This window comes from Oncorhynchus clarkii, chromosome 10 (assembly GCF_045791955.1).
Source record: "Oncorhynchus clarkii lewisi isolate Uvic-CL-2024 chromosome 10, UVic_Ocla_1.0, whole genome shotgun sequence".
NCBI lineage: Eukaryota > Metazoa > Chordata > Actinopteri > Salmoniformes > Salmonidae > Oncorhynchus > Oncorhynchus clarkii.
Window position 1 is genome coordinate 56,711,085 of NC_092156.1, and position 26,056 is coordinate 56,737,140.

General features: G+C 41.1%; 1 protein-coding gene across 3 annotated transcripts in view; it reads right to left on the reverse strand.

The window, feature by feature from the left end:
• LOC139418811 (SLAM family member 9-like) overlaps window positions 1–26,056 on the reverse strand; it is a 139,590-nt gene continuing 113,534 nt past the window's right edge. Inside the window, exons 2-6 of one of the 3 annotated variants that reach the window (XM_071168530.1) lie at window positions 4,586–4,903; window positions 3,920–4,198; window positions 3,658–3,777; window positions 2,566–2,636; window positions 1–2,079 (exon numbers count right to left, since the gene is read on the reverse strand). In XM_071168530.1, coding sequence (XP_071024631.1) covers window positions 1,963–2,079; window positions 2,566–2,636; window positions 3,658–3,777; window positions 3,920–4,198; window positions 4,586–4,903 — 905 coding nt within the window. In that variant the 3' untranslated portion in view covers window positions 1–1,962. The remainder of the gene's footprint in view (window positions 2,080–2,565; window positions 2,637–3,657; window positions 3,778–3,919; window positions 4,199–4,585; window positions 4,904–26,056) is intronic. The other 2 variants (XM_071168531.1, XM_071168532.1) reach the window with 2 other exon arrangements.

A 26,056-nucleotide genomic window follows, 5' to 3' on the forward strand; every position in this document is an offset into this window, starting at 1 on the left:
TGTTTTCTGACCAAATGTGATGTAAAATATAATTGGCATGGCATAATTTACAAGACATGTTTTTATATCAAATATAAATTGGCACAATAATGCATGAGCACAGTCCAAATGTAAAAGCATAGAAAGGTTTGAGAACATTTTGCTGACACATGATTTAAGTTACACTTACAATATACAGTACACTGGCTCAGAGTACAAAATAATGTAGTATGTAAAGTACAGTCTGCAGTATGCTGAATGATAAAAACATTCAACCACTAGATGAGGAAAATACGTTAAAAGAAAAACACATTGTTTCCTTGATAGCAATGCTTGAAATGTAATAGGATTAGTCATAACTGTCAAATTAAATGTACAACTACCTGGCATTAAAAGTAACAGGACAAAACATCCCAAATACACTTAAACTCAATAAATACAGAAACACACTTGAAAACCACCAAACAATTGCAGTGCTCTCCCCTAGACTCTAAAAGTAGGCTACATTTGGTATTTGGTATTTTTATTAGGATCCCAATTAGCTGTTTCAAAAGCAGCAGCTTCTCTTCCTGGGGTCCACACAAAATATGACATAGTACAGAACATTAATAGACAAGAACAGCTCAAGGACAGAACTACATCAATGAAAAAGGCACACAGCCTACATATCAATACACACACACAAACTATCTAGGTCAAACATTAAAACCAGAATCTAGAGGTTGTGTGTCTCTGGAGAAACGTTGCCAATCTCAAACTCTTGAACGTAGCTGTGGTTGCAAGGACTGACATTTTTCACAGGTATGTTGTAGCAGTGCAATCTTTGTTTACAAAAATTCAAAAAAAAAGCTCAGTAAAAAAATCTTTATCAGTTTGAATAAGTCATAAGCGTATTTTAGAATAGTGAAATGTGAATAATATCTAAATATTCAGTCTCAATAACTACTCTGAAATAGAAATGTCTAAAAATGAAATGACCTGCAGTGCAAAAACTCACAATGGTTTCAGTAGATTTGAAATGTTTTCACAGTTATATACAGTATGTGGGCCAATGTAGGTGGAGCACAAAATGCTCCAATAGAAGGAATGTCTGCAGGAGTGTGCAGGAGTCAGTGATTGTATTCTATTTTATTTGTAAAGAAAATGTACCCCCTATTTTCGCGGTATCCAATTGTTAGTTACAGTTTTGTCCCATCACTGCAACTCCCGTACGGACTTGGGAGAGACAAAGGTCAAGGGACGTGTGTCCTCCGAAACACAACCCAGCCAAGTCACACTCCCCTAACCCGGACAACACTGGGCCAATTGTGCACCATGGGTCTCCTGGTCACGGCCGGCTGTGACAGAGCCTGGACTCCAATTAGGATCTCTAGTGGAGATCCTGGTGCTGAGGAGTAGGTGGCTTTATATCACCAAACATCTGCTTTTTATGTACACAGCTGCTATCCACTGGCAAGCTAAACAATGACCAGCTATAAAAAGATACAGGGGAGGCACCTACATTTAAACAACAGAACAGAGAGACAGAACAGAGAGAACTGAAAAAAAGCTTTGGCACAGCAGTAGCATAGCAAACACACTAGTGAAATGTATTAAAAGAGGTTCCATTTGTTTTAACCTATACATTGGGACAATGGGCACTTGAAAAGAGGGATCATCCTACTAATAACACTAGGCATGGTTATTTAATTTGTCTGCATCAGTTAGTCTCATCAAGGCCCCAATTCAACAAAAGACAGTGAGAATGACCAACAAAGGAAGTCTGAAATGACTGAAATGACAACAGCGCATTGGTTAAATGGTAGTTGTCTCCAGGAACAACTGTTTCTCCATGAAGTTTTCTAAAATTAATATTGACTATAATTTTGTCTTAAAGGTCTTAAGGTCTTTTTTGTCTTAAGGTTCTCTTTAGGATGTAACGCCTTCTCTGGGATGTGAATTATCTTGTCACCCTCTCATTAACTTCCTGTTCTCTCTCAACCTTCATGCAGTGTCAACATCCTCGCTGGCAGGCATGTGATGTAACTGGAGTGTATAATAAACTGTCACGTTAGGGTTGTCTCTAAGTGACTCCGGTCCTTGTATACCTGTTCGCTCCTCCTAGACAGGGAGAGGGAGGGAGGAAAGGATTGAGAGGGACAAGGAAAGGGGGGGGGGGGGGGGGGTAGGAAAGAATAAAGGATCATATGTTTCCTCATCAGATACTTTGTACCAGAAGAAGGAAACAAGACAAGTCTGATGCTCTGTTGTTTATTCTCATTGTTCTGCAGTAGGTAACTCAACTAGGAAGTCAACACATCTAGAACCATTCCTAAATCTAGTGGGAGGGAACCATGAAGCCAGGCTTAAAAATCAACAGACTTGGCAAATACTGTAAAAGACATAGGAAGATCAAAGGCATTACTCTTCTAATTGTCCAACATAAACATTTCATATGGCCGGTTATCAAACTCAGGTGGTCTGTGCAACTCAATACCACATTAACCCAGTGACACAGAGATAAAGCCAACAGTTGTAGACATGAGGGCTGCTAAAGCAGCTGTATTACTTCTCCTATGTTTATCAGCCTGTAGAATTATTACTAACCTGGTTTTCTGCTGGTTTAATGTGAGTTATCTCTGCATACTGAACGTCATCTTGTTTTCTTTCAGGTGAATCTATAAAGGCAAATAAAGTAAATTAAATATACAGTGTGGGTGGGAGTAACTGACAGATATGCACACATGATCATCCCCAAGACAGGTTCTACAAACACTAAGAACTCATGTTACTATTGTAACGGCATTCGTCTTCCTCTGACGAGGAGTATGAGAGATCGGACCAATACGCAGCGTGTAAGTGTTCATGGTATTTAATAGAACGGAACACTTAATGACAAAAAAACAACAAGAGAAGAAAAAAAACGAAACAGTTCTGTCTGGTGCAGACACACTAAACAGATAATAATCACCCACAAGACAGAGGTGGGAAAAGGCTACCTAAGTAGGATTCTTTTTTTTTTTTTTTACCCCCTTTTTCTCCCCAATTTCGTGGTATCCAATTGTTGTAGTAGTTACTATCTTGTCTCATCGCTACAACTCCCGTACGGGCTCGGGAGAGACGAAGGTTGAAAGTCATCTGTCCTCCGATACACAACCCAACCCGCTGCAGTACAGCGCCCTTAACCACTGCGCCACCCGGGAGGCTAAGTATGATTCTCAATCAGAGACAACGAACGACACCTGCCTCTGATTGAGAACCATACTAGGCCAAACACGTATAAAATATAACATAGAAAAAAGAACATAGACAACCCACCCCAACTCACGCCTTGACCAACCTAACACAAAGACATAAAAAAGAAGCTAAGGTCAGAACGTGACAACTATGGATTCCTGTGTCTGTGCTAGCTGTCGTTTTGGCACCAGAGAAGCTATAAAGTAATGATTGTCAGACTGTGCTTGTGTGTGTGTGCCTTCTGCTTTGTCAACATTTAGAGAAGTGGTCTGAGACAATGCAACTGTCTGACCAAGCAGAGGAAGTGTGGAAGATACGCCACTTCATTTGACCTGCATCTGTTGTTCAGGCAAACATTTCCTACATTTCTAAAACACTATCCATGATAATTAAAAAAGGTTGTGCACAACATGTTTTGACTTTGACAAGGAGAATGACCTCACCCCGTTAAAAGCTAAATACCTGCATGTGAGTGTCCGTTTCTCCTCTTCTTCAGATACGTTGCAAGACCAACAAGTCCTGAGGCAACCAGAACACAGATTACAGCAATAATAAGACAATCTCGAGTCCTCTCATCACCATCTAATGTAAAAAGAAAGAAAACAATATTTTAATTAAAACATTGCGTTTCATAAAATGAGCTCTACCATACTTATTGTTTCATATAGAAGTTGGTGTTGTCTGGATGTCTGCAATATAACATTAATACTGTACATGTGTTTACCTGTCACCTTAGAGGGATCACTCTCTATACAGGAATGTGGAACAACAGCTGTCTCCTTGCTGACTGGGTTGGTAGCCTCACATCTGTAAGAGTCTCTGTTCTGTTCATCCACTTTCAGAGGTATAGAGAGGGTGATGTTGTGGTCAGGGCTGCTGGTCTGGTTGAGTATCTCCCCTCCTTTGTACCAGGACAGGGTCACCTCTCTCCCGTTCTCCACAGAACACACCACGCTACAGGAGATGTTATCATGGACCGTCACCTGAGGTTTGGACAGAACATCTGGAAGACAAATAATGAAAAAATTTGAATTAGTGAAATGGATCTCATCTTTAAATAGCAAAGAGCAGTTGCTACATTCATTTTTGGACTTAGAAATGAATGAAATGTACCCATTGATTCTTGAAGAATATTTATAAATGCTTCTTGAGCTTAGAACCCAAAAAAAAGTTTTACTTCGGTGTTTGTAAACAAAGAAATTGTAAACAAACACTATCTATCTACACACTGTAATTTTTTACATGATGGCTGATCAGTCCTTGAATCCATAGCGCGGTCTATGCTTTTTACCAAACCAAAAGGTGACAGCTTTAGTATTGTTTCTACTGCTGATTGCCACTTTAATGATGTTGTAATTTACAGCACACACACACACACACACACACTTACAGTACACAGTCAGCTGAAATGTATGTTTTGTCTTCCCTTCATCTGTATTCTCCACAGTATAAACCCCAGAATCATCTATTTGTAGGTCTGACAAAGTGAAGACTCCAGTAACATTGTTCCAGTGAAGGCGGTTTTTAAATCTCTTCTCAAGGTTTGTATTACTTTGTTTACCAGGGTGCACCTGTGCAATATTGCCAAGGTCTCCATAAAGTAAACTGCCAGAGTTCAACACCCTTTCTGGAAAATAGAAAAACGTTCCCACGATGCCATTCACCTGCCGAGTCTCAGGTTGGGCTGAATGCTGGGCTGAGCAGAGTACTGTGGAGAGGAAGAGATACTCAATATCAACGCATTGACTTAAATATCATAGTTATTCTCTAATAATATAGCAATGTAGCAAATTGCAGTTTTTCTTGTGTCCAAAATGTGTCCAAACAGAATTAACGTTTTCTAAACAATTAACATGCAGTCCAAAACTGAAACACGTTGGCCAAAATGACACATTTAATTTGCAAAATGCATTAAGACTCTCAAAACATTAAATACATGACACAAAATTAACTACCTCCATCCATAACTACCTCCATCAAAACATACAACTTCTTATCTAATGAAAAGTTATTTCAATAAATTGTCACACAATGGGCCAATAAATACTAATTACAACTATAAATATACTCTAACATGGTTAACCCTCTTTCATATTTCTGTGCCATTTGTTGATACTATAATTATAGTATGCACCATAAAAGACGAGTAAATATATTATCACAGCATGGGTTGTGTTATTTTTTCCTAAAATGATTTAACCAAAGATGACAAACACAGAAAAAATGTCACTGAAGAGCATGAATATCCAGAAACAGAAGGCTTTCTTTGACCTTTTTCCATGTTGTCCTTCACAAAAGCAGTGATGCTGTACAGTATATACAGAGAATAAAAATAAAATACACCAGGCTAACAAATAACTGCAAAAACAAAGCAATGTAGAAAAGGCAAAACCATTACAGTATACACTACATTTGGTCCATTCATGTTTTCATCAACATCACCCTGGATCTTTTCCCTTGCAATTCAGTGAGGAAAACATCTCCTTGCATGGCACATCCATGCTTCCTCTGCAGTGCAGTCCTCTGCAGTGCAGTCCTCTGACAGTCCTCTGCAGTGATTGCCATATAACCGGTTTTCTATCCATCTAGTAGGGACATCCTGTCATGTGGACGATAATTATAAACGTTCCACCTCCACACATCTGAACCCCTCTTCCTCTATGGGCCCCTCTACCTCTCCTTTGTCCTTGCCCTCGGCCTCTTACTAGGTCCGTTCTTGCAAACAGTAAGTCAGAGGTGAGTGACCTCTATGATGCATGAGTAAGGACTGATTGCTCAGTGAACATTGTGTAAAGAAGTGTGCACGTGCGCAGAAGAAGTTCACATTCACGGAAGTAATTTGAATCAGCTGTCACCGAATGTTAAAATATTTTTTGACATGAGATTTGCGTCTTTTGTAGTGAGTTGTGTTTACTGTTTTGCAAAAAAAATGTGCTTAGCATTAGATTTTGGTGTGAAAGCAACAAGTAATGACTTACAGTTTTACAAAAAATAATACTGTTGTGCTCATTAGGTTATGATGGAGTTCCATTAAAAGTTTAATTGAAAATGTCTTAGCCACCGGGAAAAACTGTAAAGGCCTGATGTGATGGTGACAGTTCGGAAAGAAAGTATACACTCACAGAAAATGGTTCCAAAAGGGTTCTTCGGCTGTCCCCATAAGATAACCCTTTTTGGTTCTAGATTTATAAAAAAAACTTTTTGGTTCCAGGTCGAACCCTTTTGGGTTCCATGTATAGCCCCCTGGGGGTAAGGATTGTACATGGAACCCAAAAGGGTTCTATCTGAAAACAGAAAATGTTCCTCAACGGGTCATCCTATGGGGACAGATGAATAACCCTTTTATGTTCTGGACAGCACCTTTCAGTGTAGACACTGAAATTAAGTTCACATGGAAGTAAAGACTATCAATCACTGAAATGCCATCGTTGTAAAATAAATCACAATCCTTTATTACCTTCTTTTTTCGTACCTTTATTTTGACAGTGAAATCACATTGAGACTAAAACCTATTTTTCAAGAGAGCCCTGCATATGCACAAATTATACAAAATGTACAACCTGAACTGCCCTAGAGTCCCCAGAGCATCATGGTGCAGAGCGCTGCAGATCATTTCATACATGGGGCGCAAAAAAATGATGATTTACTTAATTCCGTAGTGATCCACGGGACCTCGAGAGGTAGCCATCCCTGTGTTCGGGTCTGGTACTCTTATGTCTGTAATTTAAAAATGAAAATGGGGCCCACCAAAACGTAGCGCCGGTAACATGGATCATATCTTTTGAACAGTAAGAGCTAGAACCAAGACGTTTTCTCTCAGGATAAGATTGAGACTTGGCTCCACCGAAACTGGCTATGAAATGCAGTTGGGAAAGTGAGAGGAATGAGCAAGACTAGAAACTCCTACTGCTATAAACAAGCAACCTACTGCTGTACACAAGGAAGAGAAAAAAATAGCTAGACTGTGGCATCACTAATTAAATCAATGCTGCTATTGTTTGTTCTTGGTCTATTTAGGCGGTTAATTGCCACTGAAAAATATTTGGAATGTTTGGAAATATTTTAGTCACTATTTTAGCTGACAAAATTAACACTGATCCAAACAATTGACCACTTAATAAAATACTTGAAAGTACTACTTAAGAAGTTTGTTTGGGTATCTGTACTTTACTTGATTATTTATATTTTTGACAACTTTTACTTTTACTTCACTACATTCCAAAAGAAAAAAATAAATATATATATATACTTTTTACCCCATACATTTTCCATGACACCCAAAAGTACTCATTTTGAAAGCTTAGCAGGACAGGACAATGATAACATTTACACACTTACCAAGATGTCTGAGTGTTGGAGCGTTCCCCTTGCTATCCGTACATTAAAATAAACAAGAAAATGATGCCGTCTGGTTTGCTTAATTTAAGAAATTTGAAATGATTTATACTTTTACTTTTGATACTTAAGTATATTTCAAACGAAATAGTTTTATACTTTTTACTCAAGTAGTATTTTACTGGGTGACTTTCACTTTTACTTGAGTCATTTTCTATCAAGGTTTATTTACTTTTACTCAAGTACTGCTTAATATACATCCAATGATGCTGCCGAGATGGTGCTATGTCTTGTTCAGAAGCCTGACTTATGAACATTAAGATTAGATTTCGTAGCAAGCAAAGATCTAAGCTGACAGTTGATTAGAGATTCAACAATTTCGTCAAACTGGTTCTTGACTAAAAATACTTTCAATGAAAATGTTAATTCTTAATTTGTGTCCGGGAAACCAACCCTAAATGCCTACATGGACATGGTGCTCTGTGTTTTTTTTTGTCTATTTGTTGTCATACTCATCCAGGATAAGCAAACACTGACATGAGAAAAAACAAAGATCAGAGTATAGCTTTATGCACTGTTTAATAAAGTGTTAAAACAAAACATATTTTGTAAAAAACAACTATTTCATCGATTTTGCGAGTGTCGGAAAACACCTCAGACTGTTATGTTAGGCTATAGGACTATGTTTAATAGTCAACATAATCACAAAAATACGTGTTCACGCATTATAACGGTCAGAACATACAGTAGTCCTATAACATAATAGAGAAAACACATTAATCTTAGTCAAAATTGACCAGGACAAAAGATATTTGCATGCATTACTTGTTACAGCAACATATAACTTCAGAACTGGCCGAAATATATTTTGTACAGGCTAAAGGCAGCGGTATGATTTTGTTTATATTGTTAGGGACAGGTACAATGTATACAGTGCTCTCCACTAATTTTGGCACCCTTGGCAAATATGAGCAAAATGGGCAGTGATAAAACGTCTTTATTGTTTATCCTCTTGGTCTTTCATTTAAAAAATCACACAAATCCAACCTTTAATTAAAGTAGAATAATTGAAAGAAAAAATACATTCTTATCATAAAACATTTTTTTTTTCTCAAATATAGAGTACCAGTCAAAAGTTTGGACACACCTACTCATTCAAAGGTTTTTCTAGATGACTAACTCATGAAGCTGGTTGAGAGAATGCCAACAGTGTGCAAAGCTGTCATCAAGGCAAAGGGTGGCTACTTAGAAGAATCTAAAGTATAAAATATATGCATATTTATTTAACCCTTTTTTGGTTACTACATGATTCCATATGTGTTATTTCATAGTTTTGATGTGTGTTATTTCATAGCTTTCACTATTATTCAACAAATGGGCATTTTCAACCTTTGAACTATGTTCTTTTAACCATTTCCTGATTTGTGCAGCCCAGCAACATTTTGTTGCACAACATTACTGTATTCTCGGGTCTTTACCATAGCGATGGATAAATATGGGAACTTGGCCTGTATGTCACCTCCTATTTATACCCCGGTGAAACAGGAAGTCATGGCTTACCACTTAAGCATTCCTAATAACTCAGGTGAACTTAAAAACGTAAAATATGAATGGGAATATACTTCAGTTAGATTTACTCATAAGAATTTCTAGGGGTGCCAATAACTGTGGCACACATGTTCCGGAGAGAAATATTTATCACATTTATTACACATTTTTTTCTCAACAATTTTACAGATTTTTGTGAACATTTTGAATGAAAGACCATAAGGATAAACAGCAACAACAAAACAATTCACAGCCTGTTTTGCTCATATTTACCAAGGGTTCCAATATTAGTGGAGGGCACTGTATACCGAAGTAAATGCTATGATGTACCATTAGCTAGAGCTAGGCAAAAGTTGGCAAACGTTAGCTTGCTAGCTCACTAACTTTAGCTATTATTTTTGACTCATTCACACTAGACCTGAATCAAACAATGAAACAAGCGGCCAAACTATTAAAGAAATATATATTCCGACGTAATGTGAGTTTTTATTAGTCAGTATAGCAATGTAACGTTATTGATCTATCAGTTTCCCCAGCTAACTCCCTACTTTTCACACTGACACGGTATTAACAGCTCTACAGGCTTCACTGTCATGGTGCACAGTCAGTACACAACACTATGCTCATCATGTCTTAGCAGGATGAGATGGTGACAGGTTTCCCAGCAGGGTCAGACAGCCAGATAAGATCTGTCTATGGAGCTCATGTGAATTGTGCAATATATTATAACAATCAGTGAATGGGTACAAAGTTCCATCTTGAGTTGAGTCTGTGATCTGGGAATAATGGTACTTTCAATTATTGAACCATTGATTGTTTTCTTGGATAATATAATGTATAAATGCACACCAAGGTAATTCTTTGTCATGCCTCATCTGAGCAGTATCAGATGGTGACAGGGGACTCAGCAGGGTCAGGCAGTCAGGGAAGACCAGTCTGTTACTGCGCAGAGGGGAACTTTTGCAGATACATTTTATCTCTCAGTGCAGCAAACACTGGACAGGCAAGAAGCTTCAAGATAAAAAAAAATATTTTAAAGCAGTCAGACAAACATCTAAAGTTGATTTCCAAACTGTATCATGGGTTGATAGTGGCTTTTCCCGATGACACAAAACACGTCAAATAAAAATGAGTGGAAGACCAGGGAGACACTATTGATGATGAATGGAGACAGATATGCCCAGTCATGTACATATAATCTCAGACATAAATGACTGCAGTTTAAGATCATCCATAGAATATACTACAGTGGAAAGAAAAAGTATGTGAACCCTTTGGAATTACCTGGAGTCTAATTCACAACAATACACAAACACAGTCTGCTTAAATGAAGGATCCACCCCTTTTTATCAATTTTTGCCTAAAACGACATACCCAAATCTAACTGCCTGTAACTCAGGCCGTGATGCAAGGATATGCATATTCTTGGTACCATTTCAAAGGAAACACTTCAAAGTTTGTGGAAATGTGAAAGGAATGTAGGAGAATATAACACAATAGATCTGGTAAAAGATAATACATAGAAAAAAACAACCGTTCTTTTGTATTTTTTTGTACAATCATCTTTGAAATGCAAGAAAAAGGACATGATGTATTATTCCAGCCCAGCTACAATTTAGAATTTGGCCACTAGATTGCACAGTGTATGTGCAACGTTGTAGACTGATCCAATGAACCATTGCATTTCTGTTAAAATAATTGTATCAAGACATCCCAAATGTGCGTAATTTGTTTATTAATAACTTTTCATGATCAAAACTGTACACTCTCCTCAAACAATAGCATGGTATTATTTCACTGTAATAGCTACTGTAAATTGGACAGTGCAGTTAGATTAACAAGAATTCAAGCTTTCTGCCAATATCAGATATGTCTATGTGTCACGATTCTTCAAAATCGAACCCAGAAGCAGACCAGGACAAGGAGAGTAGGAAGAAGGTGAGTATTTATTTACAAGTGAATGTGAATGGGTAGATATATCCAGGTGGTGCAGCAGGTAGCGGTGGTGAGTTGATGGGAGTAAATAGGTGGATCCAATGAGGAAGCGGAATCCTCTGACGACCAGGCGGGAATGGGGTAAATGATCCGGGTGAGTAACTGAAGACAGAACAAACAGAGGTAAGTTCAAGGCAAGCAATACGTAACAAACAAAACAAATTCTATCCAACTTGAGGCTGATACTCTGGCACAACATACTGTTCATGGCTAACGATCCGGCAGGGAATGGATGTCAGGTCAGAGCTTTTGAAGGGGAGAGGTGATGATCAGGACAGGTGTGCAGATTACTGATGGGATACAGGTGCGGGTGAACATCGATCTCCCAACAAGCTAATTCGCCCGGCAACCAGACAGGGTGCGTTCCAGGACACCGGAAACACACTCCAGGACAGAAACACAGGCAAACACAGACTCAGGAAGCGGGATTCGTGACAGTACCCCCCCTCCGACGAACGCCACCGGGCGGACTACCTGGAGCGCCAGGGTGCAGGCGGTAGAAGTCACGAAGCAGGTCGTCATTAAGGATCTGACGCCGAGGAATCCAACTCCTCTCCTCTGGACCATATCCTTCCCAATCCACGAGATATTGGAACCCTCGACCCCGCCGTGATGCGGCGCAACGTGTAGACAGGACCACCTCCGATCATCCGAGGAGGAGGAGGACGAGGAGGAGGGGGCAACAGAGGACTGAGGTGAACCGGCTTGAGGCAGGAGACATGAAAGGTGGGGTGTACTCGAAGCGTTGCCGGCAATTTTAGTCGGACCACAGCAGGGTTAATGATTCTCTCCACCACGAACGGACCAATGAACTTTGGTGACAGTTTCCTCGACTCAGTCCGTAGAGGAAGATCCCGTGTAACCAACCACACCTTATCTCCGATGGTATAAGCGGGAGCAGGAATACGGCGACGATTCGCCTGGATCTGATACCGGTCAGAAACTCTAAGGAGAACCTTCCTGGCCCGATGCCAGGTCCGGTGGCAACGACGAATGTGGGCCTGGACAGAAGGGACCGAAAGAGCCCTCTCCTGAGAAGGAAACAAGGGAGGTTGGTATCCGTACAGGCATTGGAAGGGGGACATCCCAGTGGCAGATGAAGGAAGGGTATTATGGGCATACTCGACCCAGGGTAATTGAGATGACCAAGAGGTGGAATCAGAGGAGACAAGACAACGCAGCGTGGACTCCATCTTCTGGTTGGCTCTCTCCGCCTGACCATTAGATTGGGGGTGAAATCCAGATGTGAGACTGACTGTAGCTCCAATGGCCAAACAGAAGGATTTCCAGACAGCAGAGGTAAACTGAGGACCACGGTCAGAAACAATGTCACAGGGCAACCCGTGGACCCTGAACACCTCACTAACCAGGATCTCGGACGTCTCAGTGGCAGAAGGCAGCTTGGAGAGGGGAACAAAGTGGGCAAACTTGCTGAATCTATCCACAATGGTCAGAATAACCGTGTTGCCAACAGAAGAGGGCAACCCCGTGACAAAATCCAGGGCCAGATGCGACCAAGGTCTTCGGGGAATAGGTAGGGGGTGAAGAAGCCCAGAGTTGGCCCGATTGGTACTCTTATTCTGCGCACAAACAGGACAAGCGGCAACAAACCTCCGGGTATCTTCTCCCATGGCAGGCCACCAAAATCGTATGCGCAGTAGCGCCATAGTCCGAGCAACACCAGGGTGACAAGCTATCTTGCTGGCGTGGGACCACTGAAGGACAGCAGAACGAACCGACTCAGGCACGAACAACCGACCGGGTGGACCGTTACCGGGCCCGGGCTGTGTCCGAAGAGCCGCCATCACCTCCTCCTCAATCCTCCATGTAACATCTCCCAGGACAACGTTCTGGGGAAGAATCGTCTCAGTCTTGGCCTCACTCTCCTCCGTCTTGGAGAACATCCGGGACAGGGCGTCCGCCTTCCCGTTCTTCGACCCAGGTCGGAACGTCAGGGAAAAATTGAAGCGTCCAAAAAACAAAGCCCACCGGGCCTGACGAGAGTTGAGACGTTTAGCCGATTGCACGTAAGCCAGATTCTTGTGGTCAGTCCAGACCACAAACGGTTGCTCCGCTCCCTCCAACCAGTGACGCCACTCCTCTAAGGCAAGCTTCACAGCGAGAAGCTCCCGGTTACCCACATCGTAGTTTCTTTCAGCTGGAGAAAGACGACAAGAGTAGAAGGCGCAGGGATGGAGTTTACCGTCAGTGGAGCTACGCTGGGACAGGATGGCGCCCACCCCCACATCAGACGCATCCACCTCCACAACGAACTGACGGGAAGTGTCAGGTTGAGAGAGAATCGGGGCGTTGGTGAATCGGCTCTTCAAATCTAGAAATGCTCGGTCTGCCTCAGGAGACCAACAGAACTTTCTGGTGCAAGACGTCAGTACAGTTAAAGGGGCGGCCACCCGGCTGTAATCACGGATAAACCTCCGATAAAAATTTGCAAACCCCAGGAATCTCTGGAGCTGCAATCTCGAACCGGGCTGGACCCAATCCCGAACCGCCCGAACCTTCTCTTGGTCCATCTTGATCTCTCCCCTGGAGATGATGTAACCGAGGAAGGACGTCGTGTGGGCGTGAAAATCACACTTCTCAGCCTTCACGAACAGACGGTTCTCCAATAACCGCTGCAGGACCTGCTTGACATGTTGAACGTGGCTAGAAAGCTCCTTCGAGAAGATGAGGATATCATCCAGGTAAACGAACACAAAAATACCAATCATATCTCTCAGAACGTCATTTACCATACTTTGGAACACAGCAGGAGCGTTGGTCAGTCCAAACGGCATCACCTGGTACTCGAAATTTCCCATCGGAGTATTGAACCCAGTCAACCACTCGTCCCCCTCTTTGATCCGAACCAAATGATAAGCATTACGTAAATCAAGCTTTGTAAAAACGGTAGCACCCTGTAAAGAATCGAAAGCCGAGCTCATCAAGGGCAGGGGATACTTGTTCTTGACCGTAATATCATTCAAACCCCGATAATCAATACACGGTCGAAGAGTGCCATCATTCTTGCTCACAAAAAAAAAATCCTGCTCCCAGAGGTGATGACGAGGGCCGAATGAGACTTGCAGCTAGAGACTCCTTGATGTAGGTCTCCAAGGCCTCACGTTCAGGTCGAGAGATACTGTATAACCGTCCTTTGGGAAAGGCGGCGCCAGGAAACAGATTAATCGCAGTCATAAGGTCGGTGGGGAGGAAGGGACTGAGCCTTCTGTTTACTGAATACTTCACCCAACTCGTGATATGTTTCTGGAACCAGGGACAAATCAGGAGGAGCAGAGTCACTGACCTGACTGGAAATGGCAGGAGAACAGGCAGTCCTAAGGCAGTTAGCATGACAATCAATGCTCCAACTAGTTACTTTACCCGTCACCCAATCAAACGAGGGATTGTGTTCCTTCAGCCAGGGGTAACCAAGAACCAGAGGAACATGGGGCGAGGACAGAATGAAGAAGGAGATAAACTCTGAATGATTACCCGACAACAACATCTTAACCGGTTCAGTCCTCATAGTGATCCGTGCCAGACTACTGCCGTTCAGAGTGGTTGCTTCAATGGCTTCCGGCAATTGCTCCTTGGAAAGCCCCAGCTGTTCCACCAAGTCAGCATCAATAAAGCTGCCATCGGCACCTGAATCGATAAAAGCGTTCATCTCTAAGCTTTGATCCTTATTCATAAGGGTCGCAGGAAAACGGGGTCTGACAGGATTCTTGAGAGGTTGAATCTGGCTCGCTAAAATTCCTCCCAAAACTAGCGAGCCGGGCAGTTTAACGAGCGCTGTGGACAAGCGGAGATGTAATGTCCTGAGCTACCACAGTAGAGACAGCTGTTGGTCTCACGTCTACGTTGGCGCTCCTCCTTAGTTAGCCCGTGTCGCCCCACTTGCATTGATTCAGGCTCTGGTGGCAAGACCCCTCCACTAATCCCGTGTGGGGAATAACGATCAATACGTTCTGGTTCACTTCCTGAACCGAATGGTAACCGAGTTGCTGATTGATTGGATGGGCCCCACTGCTTCTCCCTCCTTCTCTCTCGGACTCTATTATCTACCCGAATAGATAAATTGACCAAGCTGTCTAGGTCACTAGGCTCTGGATAGGATATCAGCTCGTCCTTGAGTTGCTCCGACAACCCCTGGTAAAAAGACGCTTGTAGTGACTCCTCATACCAACCACTCTCCACAGACAATGTCCTGAACTCGATCATAAAATCTGCCACACTGCGAGCTCCTTGGCAAAGAGTGAACAAACGTTTAGCTGCGTCCTTACCTCGGACAGGATGGTCAAAAAGCCTTCTCATCTCTCCCGTGAATTCCTGGTATGAAGCCATGCAGGTCCCCTGTCGTTCCCAAACGGCTGAAGCCCATTCCAGAGCTCTTCCACGCAGCAGTTCAATAACAAAGGCTATCCTAGCCTTGTCAGTGGCGTAAGAATGGGGCTGCAGATCAAACACTAACCCACACTGCATAAGAAACGAACGGCATCTTCCCAAATCCCCTTCATATTTATCAGGCGTCGGTACCTTGGGTTCACGGAAGGAAACCGCATCAGGCACGGCAGGTGAGATGGGTGAAACAGGTGGTGAATGAATTTCCAGCAAACTGAGCTGATCCTGGATCTGTGTCAAGCTAGCAGATAATTTCTGGATTGCAACCGCTATCTCCTGTAGCGCCGTCTTGTGTTGTCCCAATGTCTTCCCCTGCTGGGAAATGGCATGGCAAACGGAATCCAGGTCCGCTGGGTTCATTCTTGGCCGGATCGTTCTGTCACGATTCTTCAAAATCGAACCCAGAAGCAGACCAGGACAAGGAGAGTAGGAAGAAGGTGAGTATTTATTTACAAGTGAATGTGAATGGGTAGATATATCCAGGTGGTGCAGCGGGTAGCGGTGGTGAGTTGATGGGAGTAAATAGGTGGATCCAATGAGGAAGCGGAATCCTCTGACGACCAGGCGGGAATGGGGTAAATGATCCGGGTGAGTAACTGAAGACAGAACAAACAGAGGTAAGTTCAAGGCAAGCAATACGTAACAAACAACAAAACAAATTCTATCCAACTTGAGGCTGATACTCTGGCACAACACACTGTTCATGGCTAACGATCCGGCAGGGAATGGATGTCAGGTCAGAGCTTTTGAAGGGGAGAGGTGATGATCAGGACAGGTGTGCAGATTACTGATGGGATACAGGTGCGGGTGAACATCGATCTCCCAACAAGCTAATTCGCCCGGCAACCAGACAGGGTGCGTTCCAGGACACCGGAAACACACTCCAGGACAGAAACACAGGCAAACACAGACTCAGGAAGCGGGATTCGTGACACTATGTCCTGGGAAATGTTCTTGTTTACTTACAATCTCATGCTAATCGCATTAGCCTACGTTAGCTCAACCGTCCCTTGGAAGGGACACCGATCACGAAGAAGTTCATCTCTTCTGAGATGTCTTTTGTTCGAGGCATGGTTCACATCAGGCAATGCTTATTGTGAATAGCAAACTCACATTTTGTGAGTGCTTTTATAGGGCAGGGCAGCTCTAACCAACATCTCCAATCTCATCTCAATGATTGTACTCCAGGTTAGCAGACTTCTGATTCCAATTAGCTTTTGGAGAAAGCCTAGGGTTTTTCCAACCGACACTGTGAATGTTTAATTAAATGATGTATTCAATATAGACAAGAAAAACACAATAATTTGTGTGTTATTAGTTTAAGCAGACTGTGTTTGTCTGTTGTTGTGACTTAGATGAAGATCAGATCAAATTTTATGACCAATTTATGCAGAAAACCAGATAATTCCAAAGGGTTCACATACATTTTCTTGCCACTGTATATGCAAGTTAAACTGAATATCATGCATTCAGAAATTGCATTATTCTGCTGGAGGTGTAAAGCACAAAAGGGGGCATATTTGAACATGTTATTGTCTTGTGAAGGGTGGATGAATTCTGGCAAAGAGTATGTTCTTTTATCTCAGCATGTACACATATAGTGCCTGTTTTTGTTTGCTTGGAAATGTTGATATTGGAGACTGTTATCAGAAGAAACTGTGTAACCTAGCATTTATGGCGGCTAAGAAATGCAATTCCATTAATTGGAAGGTTGGTTATCATCCCACAATGTCACAATGGATGGCAGAAATGTCAAGTTATGTATCACTAGATTTGATTTATTACACAATTAAGGGTATACTGTGCAACTTTCATACGGTCTGTATTCCTTATATGGAATACTGTATGATAAATGGAGTCTGTATTGAAAGCATGCCCACGTCAGGGGAGATACCCATTTAGGCAATCCTTATTTTATTTATTTTATTTTACCTTTATTTAACTAGGCAAGTCAGTTAAGAACAAATTCTTATTTTCAATGACGGCCTATGAACAGTGCCGGGCTGCTCAGTCTTGGCCCTTGGGGTCACTCTGGCCTTGGCCTATCACACCTGAAACCAATAATGAATGGTTGTCATTTTACTAATCTGCTGGAGAACCAGTTCGGATTTAAGTTTAACTTTTGTATGACTAAAACCTTTAGGGAGAGGCATAATGGTTTAATTTTTAATAATTTCTGCCCTCTGAATTCATATTCATAATATAAATAGGCCCGTTTAATTTTGTCTGGCTTGCCATTTCAAATCAAATGGAATATTCTTTCTTTCATCTAATAAAAAAATCAAGTCGCTGTAGACAAGGCCGTAAGCAAATAGGTAAACTGCGATATGACTGAAGAGTTAATCAGCGTGAGAATGTCCATTTCACTGTCATACCATTTTATTGGTAAACTACACGGTAATGCAAAAGTTGTATTTTTTTGTGATCTAATATGTAATATAGTACATTTATCATAATTTGGTTCTAATCCAGAGAGGTTAGATTATCTATGAGGCTGTGGAGAGATCCAAATTGTGGATTTAAAATAAGCAATGAATCATCAGCATTCAAGTTTTTATGCGCTGGATTTCTAGGCCCTTGATATTATTGTCAGATCTGATTTTAAGAGCTAACATTTCGATGGCCATATTAAATAGATATGCTGATGGTGGACAACCTTGTTTTACTCCTCTTGACAGTTTACTTGTTTCTGAGAAGTAGCCATTATTGACTATTCTACACCTAGGGTTACACTACATAACTTTAACCCATTGTTTAAGAGATTATCCAAAATGTAAATATTCCAAGACATTTATACATAAACTCCAGTCGTAATTTTATAGGAAAAGGCTACTTCAGGGGTATTTTTGTTGCTGACTGAAAGCTAGTTAATTTTTTCTTTAGCTGATTGACAGTTAATTATAAGTATATTTAGATTTTTGAACTCAAGGTCTATGCATATGGTCTGGTTGTTGGTTTTTCAAGAGGTCATTATCTTTTTTCTTTATTATTGAATTTAGTCAAATGATTTTGGATACTGTCAATATTTATGGGAACAACTCAAAACAAGAAAATTGTCCCTGAGGCTGTAGAAAATCAAATGTTATGTTGATATTCTACATTTCCCAGCTCCTTACTCTTAATAGGTAGAGATTTTAATATTGCTTTAGATAATTATCTTGATAGGTGGCCACCGCGGCAGTCTACATCGCTGAATGCCAATCTAAAGTTATTTCTGCAGAAGTTTGATCTAGTGGATTTATGGAGAGAGAAGTTTCCTCTTGAGAGATCCTATACCTGGTGTAACAAAACATACACTAGACGTTCACATATTAACTATCGGCTGGATTCAGAGGGCTAAAGAAATGGTTTATTTTCAAATGATTGACACGCCTGTAACAGACCATAGAGCTATTCGCATACACGTGTGAATATTGCCCTGTAATGGTAGTCAATGCAAAGCTTCATAACGGAAATCTAATAGCTTCATATTAAAACATGAAATAGTCAAATTTCACTGGTTTAGTAATACATTTTTGGAATAAAGCCCAGAGAAATAGTGAATATAGGACAAACTGGGAACTTCTAAAGTTTGAAACTGGTAAATATTTAAGAAAATATAGCAGTGATCTTGCAAAGACCAGAAGGATAGAAGATGAAAATGTTACATAAAGAAATACCTCCCTCTTCCAGAGACCTCCTAATCGTCTCTCAGATACGGATAAAGCTAAGTTAGTTAACCAACAAAATAAACTGGATGAAATTGACAAGGTTAAGGCAGGAGGTGCTTCATTCAGATCAATGAAAAAATGGCTTGAAGAAGGAGAGCAGAACTCTGCTTTTTTTTTTAGGCTGTATATATTTAACACTAAAAGTAACACTACTCAACAGTTCAAGGGAATGATATGATCTCTGATGTCCCTATGACAGTTGACAACTTCTGTGCCAATTTTTACAGGAACTTACAGTACAGTGAATAAGTATTTGCCCACTTTCTGATTTTCTCTATTTTTGCATATTTTTGATACTGAATGATATCAGATCTTCAACCAAAACCTAATATTAAATAAAGGGAACCTTAGTTTACAAAAAACAACAAAATTCCCTTGTGTGTAAAAGTAATTTCCCCTTTACACTCAATAACCTTTAGCTGCAATGACTGCAACCAAATGTTTGTATTTTTTATTTCACCTTTATTTAACCTGGTAGGCCAGTTGAGAACAAGTTCTCATTTACAACTGCAACCTGCCCAAGATAAAGCAAAGCAGTGCGACACAAACAACAACACAGAGTTACACATGGAATAAACAAACGTACAGTCAATAACACAATAATAACACAAATGCTTCCTGTAGTTGTTGATCAGTCTCTCACATCGCTGTGGAGGAATTTTGTTCACTCTTGCATAACTTCTTTAACTCAGTGACATTTGTAGGTTTTCAAGCATGAACTGCTTGTTCCTAAATCCAAATTGGGATTGAGTCTGGACCTTCACTCAGCCATTCCAAAACTAAAAATGTGTTGATTTAAAACCATTTTCATGTAGACTTGATTGTCTGTTTTTGATAATTGTCTTGCTGCATGACCCAGCTGCGCTTCAGCTCACAGACGGATGGACAGACAATTCTCTGATACATAGCATAATTTATGTTTCCTTCTATGGCAAGTCATCTAGGTCCTGAGGCAGCAAAGCATCCACAATCCATCACACTACCACCTGCTTGACTGTTAGTATGAGGTTCTTACTGTGGAATGCAATGTTTGGTTTTCACCAGACAGAATGGGACACATCTCATCAAAAAAAATAAACTGGAAGCACTTGGATGATCATCAAGACTCTTGGAAGAATGTTCTACGGACAGATGAGTCAAAGGTATAACTTTTTGGACGACTTGCTTCCCATTATGCCTGGCGAAGACCAAACACATCTTGGGTGAATCAGAGCTAGGTCTAACCTGCTTATGAGAAAGCAAGGCCATACAGCTATTGGGTTCTCATTGGGGTGGCAGGGTAGCCTAGTGGTTAGAGCGTTGGACTAGTAACCGGAAGGTTGCAAGTTCAAACCCCCGAGCTGACAAGGTTGTTGTTGTTCTGCCCCTGAAGTTGACAATGCTGTACACAGTGACTCCAATGGGATATTTTTTTTATTTTACCTTTATTAACTAGTCAAGTCAGTTAAGAACAAATTCTTATTTTCAATGACAGCCTAGGAACAGGCTGTCATTGAAAATAAGAATTTGTTCTTAACTGACTTGACTAGTTAATAAAGGTAAAATAAAAAAAATATCCCATTGGAGTCACTGTGTACAGCATTCCCGACAGCTCTGTCTAACCGGCTAATAATCATTGCATGCAATATGATTTTGGCAACTACCTTCATATCACCTCAAAATAATTTTACAAATACAAAATGATGCACTGTTTGTGCATTGTTTGGACACAGATTCCCACATTGGTGTTTTCATTGCATATTTACCCGAACTAGGACACTGAATGAAAAAAAAAAAACATTGGTTCAAAGCTGTGTAAAAACAAAACATCTTTGTAGAAATCTGTGTTAAAACAGCAAACACTAAGTTTATCTTGTGTAGGCCTACTTTAAAGGTTCGTTCTGGATGATAATTAAGTTGAATGTTCAAGGTTTCCAAAACTGTATCGCAATCAAGGATCAACTGTGCCTCGATAGAGCATTTCACACCTGATCAAATCACCTCAGCTAATCAAAAGGGAAGTTGAATTTCTCCAATGTGTAGTCAGAAAGGCAAGGTATTACCAGGAATAACAAAATTGGATTCGATTAGACAAAGTGTACCGTCCTCAGAAGATTTAAATCCTTTCCACAGCTCACATATATATAAAGAGAGCACAGAAACACACAAGACACAAGCAAAAGAGACAGTTAAACAAATGCCTAATCTGGCATGACATTCCCAGCCCATGTCAGTCCACATAGAGACCATTTCAACGATTTCCATGATGGTTCCATATCATTTCAAAATGGAGCCTGGGGAGTAAATAGGCCTACAATGGAAGTTGCACGTACTAGTCTCATCAAAGCTGGGATAAGACCTGAGGTGGTAAGAAAAAAGTTGACTAGTCAGCACAGTTCAATCACATCTTGTAAATGATGTCCTACTTAATTCTGTTGTCTGATTCCTGTTATTTTTTTATGTTTTCGACATCCACAGTCTGTGAGGCAAAAGAAGCAGAGGGCTTTGATGACAAAATGGTGGTCACTTGAGCAGAGGGTAGTTATTCTTAGTCATCCAGTGTAGTCAGCAGAGGCTTGGCTTTCACTCTACCAGGTGTTAATCTGAGCAATAATATATGACAGAAAGTGAAAATGTTTAGCAGCTAAAAGTTACAAAATATTTGCAGAGCCTCTATTAGAGTATGCCTAGTACAGTGTAAATCCAGATTAAGGCCGTTATAGGCTATAGTCAGTCTGGGCAGTTACTGATATGCAAGAAGTGATTATCATTAATCAAAGTAATACAACGGCTATTTCCTATTTTTCTACCCTTAATATCTTCTCCTTCTCATGTTTTGACATCTATGTCCTCAAACATTTTGTCCACCTGTGAATTATTATTATTATTAGTAGTAGTAGCAGTATTTTTTTAATAGTTGTTGCTAACACATCCTTCTCTTGCTAGATGAAGAAGGAGTGTGAAGGGCAGAAGGCAGCATCCCATTGGCCTTCATGGTAAGGATTGAGTACCCTGAGAACGGTAAACCCATATTCCATTATTCAGTTAATTGTACTTTTCAAATACATATTATGTACTGTGAGCGACATGTTGTGGTTTGTGCAATGCACTTTTATCTAGAACAAGATGCGGCCAACAGTGAAATATAGAATTTTCCAACAGAAGGTTTAGGCTACTACATGTTATAGTGTTAACATAACAAATGAATAGTGTAACCCAATTAGCAGATGCTATGCTCTGCCACAGAGTCTCATCAAAGATAGTATTTAAATGATGACTTAGGCTATGTCATGTGATACATTATGAAGAGATGGGGATATTTGATGGTAGTAGAATTATTCAGAAGGGAAACACTGTGCTTTCAATGACAATTGTTGTGCTGTGTAGATATGATTCTTTCTGGCTTTAAAAAAAAAATCCATGTGAAAACCCTGGGTTCCTTGAAGGCTTTTGGACAGATGAGAAGAAAGTGGAACTCTTGGAACACTTCCAGAAGAAGAAAGCCCCCACCCCCACCACCCCACCCCACCCCAAAAGATGTAAACTTTTGAGATGTACACTTTTGTTTTTATTGGTCATAAATGTGTATGTTTTATGTCTCTCTGTCTGTCATGAATTTGTTTCCTATCGCAGTGCATTTTCTTGTACGTAAAAACAAATAGCGGAAAATCTGACAAAGAAATATCTAGGAGACAAAATTAGATTAGCTGTGAATAAACGGTTATTCGCTCTGAACCACCTCGCTCCTTTGCTGTTCTTTGGAAGCAAAACATTGGATTGAAACCAATAATAATGAGTGCAAATGATTTGGATTAATTTGAAGTTATTTCTGTGGGAGTCTACATCCTAGGGAATAAGCTGGTTTGCTGGGTTCTCCATATTACATTACACCCCAGAATTTGTTTTACGACATGACTCGGGTTATATGTAATAACTAAAGAAATGTCAAGTTTGGTGTAACTTGGATTCGTATACCAATGCAAATCCATGTTATATGTGGTTAGTTTTATGCTACCTTCCCTTCAATGCATTTTCTTGGTCAACAGCCAAGTGTGTTTTTCCAATTAGTGGGTGGTTGTGACCTGGAGGAAAATGCTTTTTCAATTTCAGTCAAGGGAAAGGTTTAGTATTTTTTTTAATTTAGTCCAGGGGAGGGTCATGTCATTTGTTACCTACTCCCATTCCTAATGAACTCATCCCTAACCACTGGCCCCTCTGACATCAAGATGGCCAATCGCTCCCCTTCTCAAGAAACCAACACTCGACCTCTCTGATGTCAAACTATAGACCGGTAATCCCTTTCTTTTCTTTCCAAAACACTTGAGCGTGCTGTCTCTGACCAACTCTCTTGTTATCTCTCTCAGAATGCTTTTCATGACCCTGACCATGAAGAGCTGACTCTCTTTCTCATCCTACTAGATCTATCCTCTATCTTCGCCAATGTGGACCATCAGATCCTCCTCTCCACCCTCTCAGGGTTAGGCATCTCAGGCTCTGCACACTCCTGGATTGCATCCTACCTGGGAGGTCGCTGCTACCAGGTGGCGTGGAGAGGATCTGTGTCTGCACCACGTGCTCTCACAACTGGTGTCCCCCAGGGTTCGGTTCTCTCCTCTTTTCTCTTTACACAAAGTCACTTGGATCTGTCATATCCTCACATGGTCTCTCCTATCATTGCTATGCGCATGACTTGCAACTGCTCTTTTCCTTACAACTTCTGACACCCAAGTGACAACATACATCTCTGTCTGCCTGGCAGACATCTAAGCTAAGATGTTGGCCAACCATCTCAAGCTCAACCTTGACAAAAGTTAATCTTCCTCCTGGGAAAGGCCTTCGCGTGACACTGAACAACACCCGGTCGTACTCTGTAAACATCAAAGCAGGGACTCGCTCGTGCAGGTTCATGCGATACAACATCCATAGTGTACAACCTTTCCATACACAGGAAGCGGTGCAGGTCCTAATCCAGACACTTGTCATCTCCTGTCTAGACTTCTGCAACTCTCTGGTGGCTGGGCTCTACTCTTGTGCCATCCAACCCCTGTAACTTATCCAGAATCCCGCAGCCCACCTGGTGTTCAACCGTCCTAAGTTCTCCCATGTCACCCCGCTCCTCTGCACACTGCATTGTCTTCCAGTCGAAGCTCGAATCATCTTCAAGACCCTGGTGGTTGCCTATGGAGCAGCAAGGGGAACTGCACCTCCTTACCTTCAGGCTATGCTCAAACCCTACATCCCAAACCGAGCACTCCGTTCCGAAACCTCTGGAATCTTGGCCCTCCCACCTTTATGGTCAGGCAGCTCCCGCTCAGCCCAGTCAAAGCTCTTCTCTGGTGGAAACGCATTTATGCGCAAATATAAAATATATTAAAACCATCATATCGAAGTCACACAATGATATTGTGTGTGATCCTCCCACTACGACTCCGGAAACAATGCAGTTGAATAGGCTACAGATGAAATAACTAATGAACTTCACAGGGTGTTGAAATTGCACTGTGATCTTGATGCTTCTTTCCAATAAATATCGAGGATCTGATTATGGTGACATTATGATCAATACTTGACTGCCGTTTTACATATTTAAAAAATCCATAATAATCTCATCATGTAGACCAGGGGTAGGGAACCCTGTTCCTGGAGTTCTGCAGTTACTGCAGGATTGTGTTCCAACTAGGCACCACACCTGACCAACTGATGTAATTCAGCAGTTCAGTGATATCCTAAATTCAACACACCTGGTCTTCCAGGGAGGTTAAATCAATATCATGAAGAGCCTGCGACACTCCAGGACCAGGGTTGCCTACCCCTGATGTAGACTTTACCCGCACAGCCTAAACACTATGTCTGTAATCTGTTGGCTACAGCGCACATGCCAAGACCATAGTTGTCACGACTTCCTCCGAAGTCGGTCCCCCTCCTTGTTCGGGCGACGTTCGGCGGTCGACGTCACCGGTCGTCTAGCCATCGCCGATCCACCTTTCATTTTCCATTTGTTTTGTCTTGCCTTACCACACCCGTGGTTTCAATTCCATCATTACATGTGGTGTATTTAACCCTCTGTCCCCCATGTCCTTGTCCAGAATTGTTTATTGTAGTGCTTGTGCACGTTATGCTGGTGTGTGACGGGTTTTACCCATTGATTTATTGTACTGTTTACAGTGGTTTTATTTATTGAACTGCACTGTTGTAAATCAGTCTTGCTCTCCTGCGCCTGACTTCTCTGCCGTCAGTACGCACCCCTTACAATAGTACACATTTGCTAATGACAATACTATTGGTATAGTTTAAAAGGCGATGGAAACTTATGAACTTTAGATTTTTATTTGGTGAATGAAAAGTTAACCTAAAAAGTGCATTTTGTGTGCATTATGTCATCAAACACTGATTCCTATCCGTGAAAAGTCAATTTTGTGGAAAAACACCACAGGTGGGAAAATGTGGAGATTTTCTTTATGCATATTCTAGGGTATTTGCATGAAAATCTGTCCAAATTGGATGAAAACCTAGCTTATGACTTAGAAGGTTGCGCTTCAACCTTCTATAGTCGAGGAGACACATTTACTTTGCTTGTTGCAAAGTTTCAACAGGCTATTAAACAACATATCTCTAGTCAGGAGTAAGCCAGGTAGTCTAGAAAGGAACAACAATGAATTATTTAGGCTATATTCTTAATTATTTCAAGGCTATAGCCATTTGAGAAATTAATTGTGAAGCATTTGTGACACTACAGGAAGGCAGGAGCGCTCAGCATTTCAAGAACACATCAACAACAGCACTTTAAAACCGCTACAGGATCAGTGTGCCTAAACCGGGACAGTTGTTGTTCAATATGAGATAAAGTGATTAGAATGAAGTTGTAAACAGCAGCCAACTTTCTGGGACATAGA